Below are 13,415 nucleotides of genomic sequence, written 5' to 3'. Positions count from 1 at the left end.
TTTCCCAATGTCAGGTGTTTTTGGTTTCTCCAAAAATGATGGTACTAACTCCCCAAATATCCTATCTTTTAAGTCACCTCATAGGCCATCTAGACAAATGGATTAGCTTAATTATTGATCTCATAACACTTATTTATCTTCACAAGACACACAAAGAATGTATATATTTCAATTAAATGTTTCCAAATATCAGCAGATTTCACAGTTAGGATAGTTGGGGTTTGCTTATTTAGTCAATAAATCTGTGGTTCTCAAATCTAGGAGTGGTAAAGTCACTATTGGGACTATTTTTCATACCTCAGCTTTTTGGTGTTGTTACTGCTGCGTGTGAGCCTGACAGCCAAGCAGAAACAGCATTCGAAACCATGCATTCATGCTAAAAGCGAGCTGCAGATGAACTGAATGACATTACCCGAATCTGCCCACTTCCTCCCTTCAGATGATTAAATATTTTTTCCCCAGTCAGAACGATTTGGGGCAAGTCAAAAAGCAGTTTTACAACAACCATTTGTAAAAGTTCTTTAGTGGCAGCAAAAGGACTATTTAAAGATGACTCTTCATAATTTTTCCAGTTTTTATTCACTTTTAACACACATTTCTAAGAGCTTGGTTATAATGTGAAGGTTGTTGAGAAAAAATAATTCACTTTATATCAAGATATAGAACATGAGGTGGATTTTAATTTCTGTTCTGCTTTCTGTTCAAATTAAACACCTGTGCACCTGTTTACATGCCAGTCATACCTCCAGACCTTGGTATATACAGGAAGCACTATCACAAAAAGAATGCTATTCACTAACAGATTTTGAATGCCAACATGTTTAAAATAACGTTTTTCTACAATGTCTATGTTTAATACCTACAGTATGGTTAAGGTTAGGTAAAGATTCCAAGACCACTCCAACCTGCACACATTTACTTTTCACTTTGCTGCACAAACAGTACATTACTAAATGTAATTTTCACTGCATGAATTGTGCACTCTAGTATCATCCAATATGTATACAATCCTTGTATGCATGTGAACAAAGTAAAAAAAATATTAAGTTAAGTTAAATAAGTTATTATATAATACATTCAAGTATGCAAAGTGGTCACATTTCCTGTTTTCACCATAATTCAACTTCACAACCACACTGAAAATATTGTTTTAGATGAAATATAACGTGTCACATAACAAGTCAAGTTAGACCAAAGTAAGAAAAAGGCAACAAAATAAACAAATAAATTGGTAGACCAAACAGAATTCCTTGTGAAATGCTTGCCGATATATCATTGCACGACAGTTTTTCTAACTTTGATGTACTATGCTTTTCTTCTCCATTATGTAAAGCTGCACTCTTCTCACCCACATCCTCTGTTTATTAAACTTTACTAATATGCTGATTATCAGATGCACGTCTTAGAATTTTTTTCTTACCACATCTGTAATTATGGTGAAACAGCAAAATGGACAGTAATTATTCTCATGAAATCTTGATATGGCCATCTAGAAGTGTAATACCGAAGTGATTTGTCAAGGGATGGTTTTCTGTGTGGGAGGTTTTAAAAACCCTGTGAAAAATAAATGGAATGAAATCGATAGCAAAGGGAATCAGCCAGCTCTGAATCTTGTAATGGTACTGGGAAATGAAATGGATGTACAACACACTCACAGGTGGCAAAACAGAGATGTTGCCTGTTTGATGGATTCTGCCCTTTTGAAAAAGAAAAGGAGGAGGGAGGGCAGTGATATTGTAGAAAACAAGGTTTGTATTTGATTGTGTAGGTGCACAGCATAGACAGGACGCCTATTGTACCTGCAAAGGGATTTCACCTCTATTGTTATGAGACTGGATCAATGCTAGAATCAGACTTCTCCCCAGGGTATCAAGAGCTAAGATGCAATGGCTGTTGAGATGACTTTTTCTTTTAGTTTGACAAACTACAAAATGAAAAAAGGTTGGAGGTTGAACTTTCCCTTTATGTAATTTATTTCTTCCCTTTTTTCTCTTCTCTCTCGCCTTCTTTCGGCTGTCTGGCTCTCTGTCATTGACACAATCCACTGTAGGATTAAATAATATCCACACAGACTAATAACTTTTGATACTTCAAGGTTATACTCTGCACCAATTCTCTCGTTTCATAGTCTCCCATTTAGATTTATCTGCAATTTATACAAGCGCTTCAGGACTCCTGTGCATCATTCAGTTCAGGACATGGTAGACAGGGGGATTTTTGGGCCTTGTATTGCTTGCCTGAGAGACTTCAACTTGGGAGAACCCCCCACAAATTCCCCCTCAAGAGAGCAATATCACAGTGGCGAGCAGGAAGCTGGTCAAGCAGTGTGGGGCCATTTTTCAGTACTAATACACTCTGTCTACCCCAGATCAGATACGGCACAAGGACAGAGTAGTTCTTAGACAGATGGTCTCTTTTCTATCCTCAAGAGAGCCATCCATTCCCAATGTTCACTGCGCCATTTTGCCATCCTCCAATTCAGTGGACACTTGAGACACAGACCCAAGATAGTGGGGGGCACTAGTCAAAGGCATGGTGCTTTCTGCTGCCTGCAACCCCATGTGATTGCCACGCTGGTTCAATAAATCTGACTTTAAATGTGAAAATGGAAATAAGATATATTTCTACAGATACCTGAACCTTTGCCAGCACAGAGCTCAAGGGGAGAGTAAAGAGGGAAGAAGTCAGGGGATCTGAGAGGACTGGAGGTGTGGAGGCGGGGGTTGGAAGAGAAGATAAAAGTGGTGCTGTAAGTGTGAATGAAGTAAGAGTAATGGACATGTGTTGCAGTTAGCACTTAGGGAATCAACACACTCACTCTGAGAGGGAAAGATGAGTGGGTCGGAACATCTTCATTACTGTTTATAATGGTAGGAGGGCTAACTGGCATACATCACAATCACTCAACCACCCTCTGATGAAGACACAGAGGGTTTTCTCAGATCCAAACAAGAACCCACCAGAGAGAAGAGAAAGAATAACAAACAAAGCAAATCAGGTCCCTCATCTGCACATACAGCCATGCATAGAGCGACAACAAACCCCCCTCCTTTGCATGGCACTGCAGCAAATAACAGCCCAATCCTCTGCACACTTACAGTGTCAGTGTTGTTTTTGCTACTGCCGGATTGTTTGTTTGCTTTTGACTGACACTACAATCACCATACCTTCCTTTTTTGCACACCTTGGAGGTAGCTAATTGATACATTTTTGGAAAGTCTACTTGTGTAATAGTATACGGTGTATGATGTTACTTTACTTAAAAGAACGCAAGTGCCTAGGGTGCAACACCTGAAATGTAATTGGTTCAGTAATTGACAGAATAATTGAAAACATATAGATTAGTGTGCACCTTTCCTGCAAACATATAAATCAGTGCGATCCTGACAAGTTGGAACTTACTTTGAAAAGTTAAGACTATATAAAAATTCTTTAATAACCTCAAAACTCTGATATATGCTGAAAAGTTATGAAAAATTCAAGATATCCAAGAAGTCAGAAAAATAGTCGTCTGACTACCCTGAAAAGTTGGTCATTCCTGACTTTACGGTTATTTAAGGTTATTTGTAACTTTCTTAGGTTTTCTTAACTTTGTTCAGGTTTTATGGCATAGTCTGCAGGACATCTCTTTGTTTTCAGAGAGATAATATATACATATATATGCATATCCATACATACACTTCAGTTCCTTCACAGAACATAAAATAGGTCTCTAATTTATGTGTGTGTCAAAATCACAGCGTGTTATTACTAAAACCTGCATATTTATTTTATATTCCACTGAGGATTCAACAGTCATCACTTACCATATGCATGTAAGTGCGAATGGAACTGCGCTGTGCTGTGCTTAACCATGCTGATAATAACTGTGGGGCCTGATTTACTGTGGGTCTCGATGCTGATGGCACAGATACCTGCCTAATTTAATTGTTACTGTTTTATTGCCTTAATCACATTCACCAAATACAAAACTCTCCCCCTCTTCCACGTCTCCTTCATCCTCTGCTTCCATTAACGGTAGACCTGTTTATCTGTATAACAGTGTTAGCTTACAGACCCATGCACACACAAAAACACACACCTTCTACACACAAGTACTTGTGCGCATAGACACACACATACACTCACAGTCTAGTGTAGAGGATTCACACCCTTTGTCTGAATCAAATCCCTGAATAGGATACAGCAGTGTAAAGTGAGTCAGCTATTGAGTAAGCTTGCACTGACCCATCTAACCTCCCAAAGGGAATGCAGGTGTTTGTGTTACCCTGGGCCAGCTATGTTTAGACATGAGCCTTGGACAAGGCCCAGCACACCAACAGAGCCTTCATACTCCCTAAGGACGACGGCATTCTGTCTCTGCTCCTTCTAACACTGTCAGTGGCTCCTAAACCTGGCAGCCGCAACCTCCACTTGGGAGCAGCCGGCTGGCTAAACATCTGCGCCTCCCCCGTTACAACTCCTACAGTATGACCGGGTAAAGTGTGTGTGGAAACAGTGGAATACTGATATGCTATATGCATATATGCATCAATGTTATTATCAAATAATGGTCATGGTTATCACAGTTATCCCCAGTGTATAGCAGACTGAGTTCTCCTAAAGGTCCCTTTTGAAGAAGTTCTGGAGTCTGGGATCTTTTCACATGATCTTCATCAGCAGATGGAGTTTGCCCAGATGTTACAGAATCCACATGTTCAAATTTCCATTTTTTCTGAGCTGTGATGTGATGGCAAGCTCCAGAACAGCAACTCATTGGACCTTTATGAAAGGTTGTTCTGTCAGCTGCTGTTTCGAAGAGCAAGAACAATCTTTGAAACAACTTTTAAGCCAACATGAAAACGGAAAGAAAAGTCCTCAAAAACAAATGGAAATTTGAACATCTACATTTCCTTGACAAGTGGGATAACTCCATCAGCTGATGTAGATCATATTATATGACTAAAAGCTCCAGGACCTTGACGAGAGTTTGTTTTGTTAAGTGCTGTTTCCAATAGCAGAAATTAACCTTGAAACATATCACTGCTGTAATTCATAGCCTGATGATGATCACCATCATCTACATTGTTGTCATCATCGTTGTCATCAACATCATAATCCTTATTATCATTAAAACTGTTGTCATCATCTTGATTATTATCATCATTGTCTTCATCTTGATTACCACAACTGTTCCCAATGTAGTTAATATCATCATCATCATCATCATCTTTATCACTGTAGTCATATATACAGCAGCGGAAACATTCAGAATGATATTCACGTTCAAAGTTACACTGCTATGAACAACAGCAGTCATTAACATAATGGATTTCACATTCTTTTAATATTTCATGCAGCATACACACAATTTCCTTTCCTAATACTTACGGGAATGTGATGTTCTGCGACTGAAAGAATAAAACTTTGCAGCTATAAAGTGTGTATACTCTCTTCTGTCCTAAGGCTATCTAGGCTATGCATCTGTACATACCCGCTGACACACACGCAGACACAGACACTATGTAAGTACTACTACTATTGGATCAGACAGGCCAAAAAACACCCGTCTGCCCTATTTTCAACATTTTTGGAAACGCAGGTGTTGCAGAGCTCTTAGCTGCATCCTTGTTAGTCAAGAACACAATGAAAGGATCTGTTGAAGAAAAAGCACAGAAAAATCCCATGAAGCCCAATTAGACTTGTGATTCACTTCACTTACTGATTGAATGAGGTAATCTGTTCTCATTTAAATGATAGCATTTCAGTCAAGCATGGGGGCCAGCTTAGTCATGGAAAACAAATGAGTTCCCTATCCCGTAAAAAACTGCTCTCAGGACTGGTAGGAATATAAAATGGAGCCAGGCATCAGTTCCGTTGTCATTGTTTTCATTTGCCACATCAGCATGCAGCCACATCTCTATTGTGGAGGATGGCAGCGTTTAGAGGCATGATGCATTGTATGTCCCACAGCACCGTCTAAATTTTCCAAAGAGACCCGAGACATCCGCAGATGCCTTCGCTTCACTTTTATAAATGGGCCTCGTCTGTTGTAGCAGCAGAGAGCCATCCGCACCACGCAGAGCGATGCGCCGCTGCTTGTGACATCCTAAAAGTCTCACCTAAACACATGGGGAGTGTCTGTATCCCTGTCATAGAAGCTATCATTCACAAACACAAACAGATGTTCTTTATGTGATCCTATGTCAATTTATTAACATCAGCTGTTGTGTGTAATACAGTCCGTGTCAACCAACGTCTTCATAGGTGGGGGAGCAACCCATTTGTCATTCTGTGATTTGTTTTTCTTAGCTGGCACTCTATGCTGCACTCTCTGCCTGGCGTAATGAGGAACGTGCTGTCTGCTCTGAGTCGCCAGGGAGCTTGTCACAGCATGGAGGGCTGCCACAAAAATATGCTGAAGCCAGCACAGAAAACCTGCCCCAGAATGATGATTTATTCGCACAAAAGAATGCTATTGACATAAGGAAGTGTGAAAACCTGTCTTAATGCCTTTTCCATTTCTTCCTTCATTTTTCAATTTCTTACCACCTTTCCTTTCTGTGCCTTTTAATCTTCTCACCAGGTGGGCCAAAGGAGGAAGTATAATCAAGGAGGTCTCTGGAGACACTTATGAGGTTATTGTGGACCACTCCTTCTTCACCGAACCTGTGTCCTGCGAGGTTACCAACCCTCTCGGCAGCACCAACATTAGCCGCAATGTCGATGTCTACTGTAAGTGGTCTTTAAGCAATACTTGCATGCCTTTCACTAGTGCCAGCAACGTGATATTGCTTGGTTATGGATTTTTGCTGTCTTGTAGATTTTGACACTGAGCTCCAACAGCTTGTTTACCACAGCTGATGCTTCATTGCGGATGAATTATGGACAGTTAATGATGTCTATTTCAACAGTTGGTCCACGCATGGCTGCAGAGCCTCAGTCATTGCAGGTGGACCTTGGATCTGACGCTGTGTTCAACTGCGCCTGGACAGGAAATCCCTCTCTAACCATAGTGTGGATGAAGAGGGGATCTGGAGTGGTGAGTGTTGTATTGATTTGTACTGCAACCAAGTGTGTTTAATAAACAGTCACGTACTGTGGTGGTGGCTAACAAAAGCTGTTTTTCTCCAATAAAGGCTGGTTTTGAGACTTCGTCAAATAGAGAAATGTCTATTAAAACTAATATTTTGAGGCAATTACAGTCCCAGCCTCTGGGTGACCTGGTCTTTTAAAAGATTTGTTGATTTGATCCTAAATTCAGACTCATTCCATTTCCTTTTGTCAACATCAAAGGCCAAAGCCAACCCCTTTTACTCCACTGAGCTCAGACCCTAAATTGGATTTTAATAATTGAGGAGAGGTGGCCTTTAAGGTATTAAATGGTCCATGTGCTGCTCCCCCCCATTGCACTGCCTTGTTTCTTTTTCAAATGCAGAGGTGCCTTTGCTGTCATTGCATTTGATGATCTTTGACTTCTTTTGCTGCAGGTTCTTAGCAACGAGAACCTCCTGACACTAAAATCCGTGAGACAGGAAGATGCTGGCAAATACGTTTGCCGTGCTGTGGTCCCACGTGTAGGAGCAGGGGAGAAGGAGGTTTCTCTCACTGTCAATGGTAAGCTATATCATCGACATGTCTTTCGCACAAATGGGCACAACCACAAAGTTGTCAAATACACATACAAGTGTGAATCTTGAGATCTGGGGTCAGGAGTGGCAAGAAGAAAGCAATTTGTCACGGGAGTTAGTATTCTGTTTCCTCTTTGGTTCACAAAAGCCTTCTATCTGTAAAACTTCCAACAGAATGCACAACACTAGCTCACTTCTATAGACTTCTTTTGAATAAAGTAGTTTCTTGGAGACAGTTTATTTTACCTGACAGGTATAAAAACAAAACACAAGCCACCTGACACAGAGCACAAAGATGTGACACATGCCGTGCCCATGTAAATTAATTATCCTAGCAAAGGTAATGTGATAAAACAGTCATTTCAACTGTCATCAATGTGGAACCATTAAATATAATAAATAAATAAATATAGACTTGGTCTTTTCAAGATATGGTTGCACATTTCATAAACAGGTGAAATGTACTCAAAGGCTAATTATATTCTGCATGAGTCACAGGGAAGCTGCCTTTTTCTGAGGCACTGACTGACTAATGAATACCAGCCTTGGTGGGAGACCTGGCAACTCTCAAACAAATGACTTCATTATCAGTGCTTGATATTCAGGGAGCATGCTTCAGTGTGGCAGAGTTGTGGAATGTACATGTCTCTTTTTCCCTGTGTCCATCTGAAAGACACCTCAACCCCCAAAAAAATAACCCAAGACAGGGTTTTAAAGAGCTGGTGTGATGGTGCTGAGTTAATGCTGACAGTGTATCGTTGCACATTTTCAAAACTAACAAAACAGTTTCCCTGTGAGCAACACTGGTGCTGATTTAGGGATGAAGATCCATCAAGCAATCTAGCAAACAGTGAGTGTAAAGATTTTCTTATCAAAACCCTGACATTAGTTTTGCGTATCAGAGAAAGTTGGATACCAGTATTTCCTCCAGCACGAGATCAAAACCATTACTTTCTATGAACTGCAATGAGCCCCCGCCGTCTCAAAAAATCAGAAGTCTGAATCAAGGCAGGAGAGACATAAAGAAAAATCCTGACTGATTCTATTGTCTCCCATTCTGTGGATAGCTGCCTTTGCTGGCATCCCTTCTGCAGCCTTAATATGTAAACAGAATACATAATATCCAACATACCAGTTTTTTTGTTTGTTTTATGCATCTCTTTTTCCTACTGTTGTGAGTGTGCTGCTTTTTTATGATGCCATGAGAGAAAGAAGATGCATTGTTTTAATAAAGATTCTAACATAAACAACTCCGAGCACACTGGGAAACCTACAACAAAGCTGAAATGGCATGTTTATTTAGCCTCTGCAGGCTTCATTCACGCAAGTTCTGGATGTCTTCCATCTTTTTATTTGCGTGTATTCTCCCTCTCTTCTTTTGCGTCGTGCACCTCCCTGCCTGAATTGGTATTTGACATTCGAAAGCCTCCTTCCTTTTTACCCTTCTGAATAATTGAAATTCATCTTCTTTTTTCCAAACCACATGAGGAATCCTGAGTCATTTCTTACCCAGTCCTTGAGGCGAATCAGATTGTCAAACTTGTTAAAGTACAAACGTTTGGAATGGTGGCGGTGGGGAGGGGTTTTTGAACCACTCTAAATCTTAGAATCTAAATCTATAGAAATAGATTATGTCAGTTTGTTTGTGTAGAATTTTAAGCAAGCTTTTGAGTATCTCAACCATGATACAGTAAATATCACGCAGGACTGTGCATATTTATAATGCGGCTGTGTCTGTTGCACATTCGAATGTTTCTTTGCTGTATGTTTTCCCTGCAGTTATCCCTCAAATCCTTAATGCCATCATTTAAATTACACGTGTTTATAATTTGTCATTCCCTCTGTCTCTTTCTTCTCTGCCGTTGTGTGTCACTGGCTCCCACTGTGGCATACCACATAGACATGAGGATTCCTGCTTTCCCTGGGGAAGAATGTAATTTAATTATAATCAAACAGCTAGCAGGGGAGGCCGTTTGTGTTTAAGTCACTAATGGATACATATTGCTTACTCTAGTCAAACATTTTCAGAACGGAAAACTCCTCAGCATTTTATGCAGTCGTCATGTGGCTACATGTATGATGGGGGGGGCTGTGCACATCCATGCGTATGATTATTTATATTGCATACAATCTATATGCATGGCTTTTTCCACAGTCCTGCAGAACTTGTGAGAATTGAGAGAAGTTATCCGACATGCTTGAAAGGGTTTAGCTCGTGTATACTTAAGGACCATATATTCATGCAATGCATATTAATTAATATATCCACTAGTGTGAGTAGAACTGTACAACCATATTCTGTTTGTACATTTGTGCGTCTTTAGTCCAAGCAGTATGTATAATGACACACGCACAGTACTTGGTCAGCCTAGGGAGAGAAAGCCCATTACGACAGTAAGGGAGAGGGAGGGCCAGAGAATCCCACAATATCCCACAGAGCACTGGGTTGTTATAGATCTTTTTTTTCCCCCTGCTGTTTCTCTTTCTAGACAGCCTTTATGTTCCTAGTTAATTAGCATTCCAGCCTCTTTTAAACTGGCAATGACACTGTATAAGAAAGAAAAGTGCAAATTAATGAGGGAGAAAACTGAATTTACGATACAGCACATTTTATCTGACCGGCTGAATTCAAGCATACTGAGATATGATCTGCAGAATATTCTCTGAGACTTTGAACTGACTTTTCCCTTTATTTGTACCTGTCACATGAGCTGTCAGCGCTTACGCTAATATTTTACATGTGAAGAATATCCTCTTTTTTTTTTTTGGATTCATTTTCTCACCATGTTTAAAAAGCAAGATGTGGAGGTTTTCTAACAGGATGGTTTGTTCAAAAACTTGTTCACAGAGGCTCATATGATTTTTGGAGCACGACAGCTTTGAGGTCAAGGTGTCCTCTCTTTGTGTCCAGGGAGAGCATACTGGTTGTCCTCCTTGGTTATTGATATTGAAGTGGAAAGAATGTCTAGAAATAAACAGCCAGCCCATCAGAACTCAGTTCTCACTGATAATATTCAGTGGTTTACAACTTGGACCTTCAACTGATAATGGGGAACTAACATCACAGATAGAGATATATATCATAACTTTATATTTAAAACTAGCGGGTCAAACACATTTTCCCATGTTAATTTTATCAAGGATTTGTTGTCAATTGTTTACTTATCGTTTGTCTCGTCTTGCATGCTTTTGTTTTTAACATCACTCATTTTCCATTGAGAACAAAAAAAGACCTGTTCCCCAAATTCCGCACAAATGAGCTCAACAAAAGCACAAGTGTTGATGCTGCATCGGCTAATCACTTCGAGACTATTATTTCTATTTAAAATGAGAACTTGCAAACATAATGCAAGCAAGATGCTCTCTTTTTATGTTGATATGTTAATGTTACCTTTCTGCAAAGACTTAAAATGTGCAAATACTGACTAAAATCACGTTTCAGAAATTGCAAATTTGGATTAAAGCTTTTATTGTAGCCAGAGAATGAAATGATAAGTGTTTTGCCCTGTGCTATCTGCACTGAGTTATTACAACCTATCTAATTCTCAGTGTGAAGTGAAGACAGTATGGCTCACACTGCACGCAGGAAAAGAGACAGGGAGAAAATGCATTTGGGTCCCTGTTGTAAAGATGTATTGAGCCAAAGAAGGCAAATGTGGTGAGGCTGTCAAAGCATTCAGGGCCATAAAGTGTGTATTTCTGCAGAAGCTGACCAATTAGATGAAATTATTTGTGATCGCAGCTCCGCATCCTCTGACTTGCTACTATTAATGTGCAGCTGAAATAAAACAGCAGGAAGATTACCATAATGTTGCTGTAGGCTAGCAAAACAATATACTTACTCTCAGAAACTAAAATATATCCTTTTTCTTACTTTATATGAAGTGACTGGACTGCAGTAATAACTAAAAGATACAAAATATTGTTTAATATTTAAAATTTCCATTGGCACAATACTCTTGTGAAAATCTCCATTTTTGTTTGCTCTATCAGAGTTTTGCATTTTATAAATATTTTACGTTGTTCTGTATTTCCATCTCTAGAATAAATATACTGCATATCAAAAACTGAAGTTGATGTGTCACTTTAACGCAGTTGTTAAAATAAGAACTGGCCCTGCAGCTTCAACATATAGACAGGATCCCTTTACCATGGGAGAATGTGGCCACCGGTGACCACTTTTCCTCTGTTACAGTTTCTCTGTAGCTGTTTTGTGCTTTCTTTTATCACAAAAGAAAACCGAGAAATCAAAAGAGCCGCGTCGAGGTAGCGAGGAAATGTCAAACTTTTGTTCAAAGCAGATGCCTCAGTTTCCTAAGGAAATGTAAGCGCTGGCCTTTCGACACCCACACCGATATTGTGTAATCAGATTGTCCACTTCAACTCCTCAAACGAATGGGTGAATCATTGCACCCAACATTTTGATTACCCACCTCCCTGCTACCAACATGTTTGTGCTCTGGCTGAACCCAGGCTGAGCCAGTGAGATAAAGCTATCTAATTATATTCTTCATTTGCAGTTCTGATCCACAGAACAGATCTCTTGCAGTCACTACCAGCAGCGTTTTGTAGCCTGCACCCAACTGATCTTGTTTTGACAGTTGTAGCTCATATGAACTACATATGTAATTTTCATCTTCTAATCATAAGTGCATGACACTACATATAAAATTGGCCTTATATGAACTACAACACATGCATGCTGTACTAATACTGTCACACCATGTTGGCAAACCGGTGAAAAAAGGGGGAACAGCTTTCAATACATTTTTTTTTTCTTTTTTTATAGTCTGCAGCATTCATTTTGCAGCAGTAGCAGCCTTCCAGCATCCTCCAGTAGCATACCAAGACGCCATCTGGCAAAGTCTCATTAAAATGCTAATTCATTTTAATAAGAGACAGGTAATAAACTGCAATTATGTATCGTCAGAGAGATGGCAGAGAGCGGGAGTTTGAGGGAAGTTGGCGGAGAGGCAAGTTATCTTACTAATCAAGAAGCTGTCTCACTTGCCACCCCCCTTAAACCCACATTCTTAACCTTAACCATCGCAAGAGACGTGCTAAATGTTTGATTTTAACGGCTTCTTAGGGGGTGTGTAAAAATGGAAGCATTTTCTCTTGTTGTTTTTGTGGGAGCGTCTCTTTTGAAACAGAGCTAAACGTCAGAATTTACATCTGGAGAAATATGTAGTCATGTTTGTGTATACATTTAAATTGAATTACGTCCACAATGCATCTCAATGCCTCAAAAGAAGGATGCAGAGATCCTGTGAACAAACTCATTTGCTAGTGTAGAATTTCATGTACTTTAAATCAGCACAGTTACCACTTGTCTTTATACCACCCCTGTTAACTGATGAAGTAATATAAAGATATGTTTGGATTGCATACAAATTTCCACCACAGGGATATTCATGTGCTGTAATTGGATCGATTTAAATATAAAATCAATTTAAACTGTTGCCTCTGTACTTCGTTTTTCTGAAATTGTACTTACAGTGAGCTCCTCAGGACCAAAGGGAAAATACACTTGAAAGACAGAATTGGGTCATGTGTGACATCTTGTCTTCATATTAGTGCTGTCACCTGGCGTGAACAGCCTCCAGACCAGATGGCAAGCAGACCAGTCGTTTAGGCTGAGCTGCCCTTGTCAGGCAAGATCTTGTAGCCTGACCAAAGTTTAACACATGCTGGCTTCAAGTCCATATCCGCACCTCCTGTTGACTGAACTAGCCCTGTTTACATAATTCTGATAAAGCTATTTCATTTAATTACATTTATTTTGGGAAAGAGTTTTAGACATCT

The 13,415-nt window shown here is 39.7% G+C and overlaps 1 protein-coding gene across 10 annotated transcripts in view; it reads left to right on the top strand.

Moving 5' to 3' along the window:
* Nucleotides 1–13,415, top strand: part of kirrel3b (kirre like nephrin family adhesion molecule 3b) — a 163,113-nt gene that overhangs the window by 135,783 nt on the left and 13,915 nt on the right. For all 10 annotated transcript variants that reach the window (XM_027280488.1, XM_027280490.1, XM_010757104.3 and 7 more), the window contains 3 exons: nt 6,566–6,714; nt 6,894–7,021; nt 7,470–7,596. In XM_027280488.1, coding sequence (XP_027136289.1) covers nt 6,566–6,714; nt 6,894–7,021; nt 7,470–7,596 — 404 coding nt within the window. The remainder of the gene's footprint in view (nt 1–6,565; nt 6,715–6,893; nt 7,022–7,469; nt 7,597–13,415) is intronic.

The sequence above is a fragment of the Larimichthys crocea genome, chromosome VII, assembly GCF_000972845.2.
Source record: "Larimichthys crocea isolate SSNF chromosome VII, L_crocea_2.0, whole genome shotgun sequence".
In the NCBI taxonomy this organism is placed as follows: Eukaryota; Metazoa; Chordata; class Actinopteri; family Sciaenidae; genus Larimichthys; species Larimichthys crocea.
The sequence above is the reverse complement of the archived record's forward strand: the minus strand, read 5'-3'. Positions and strand labels throughout refer to the sequence as shown.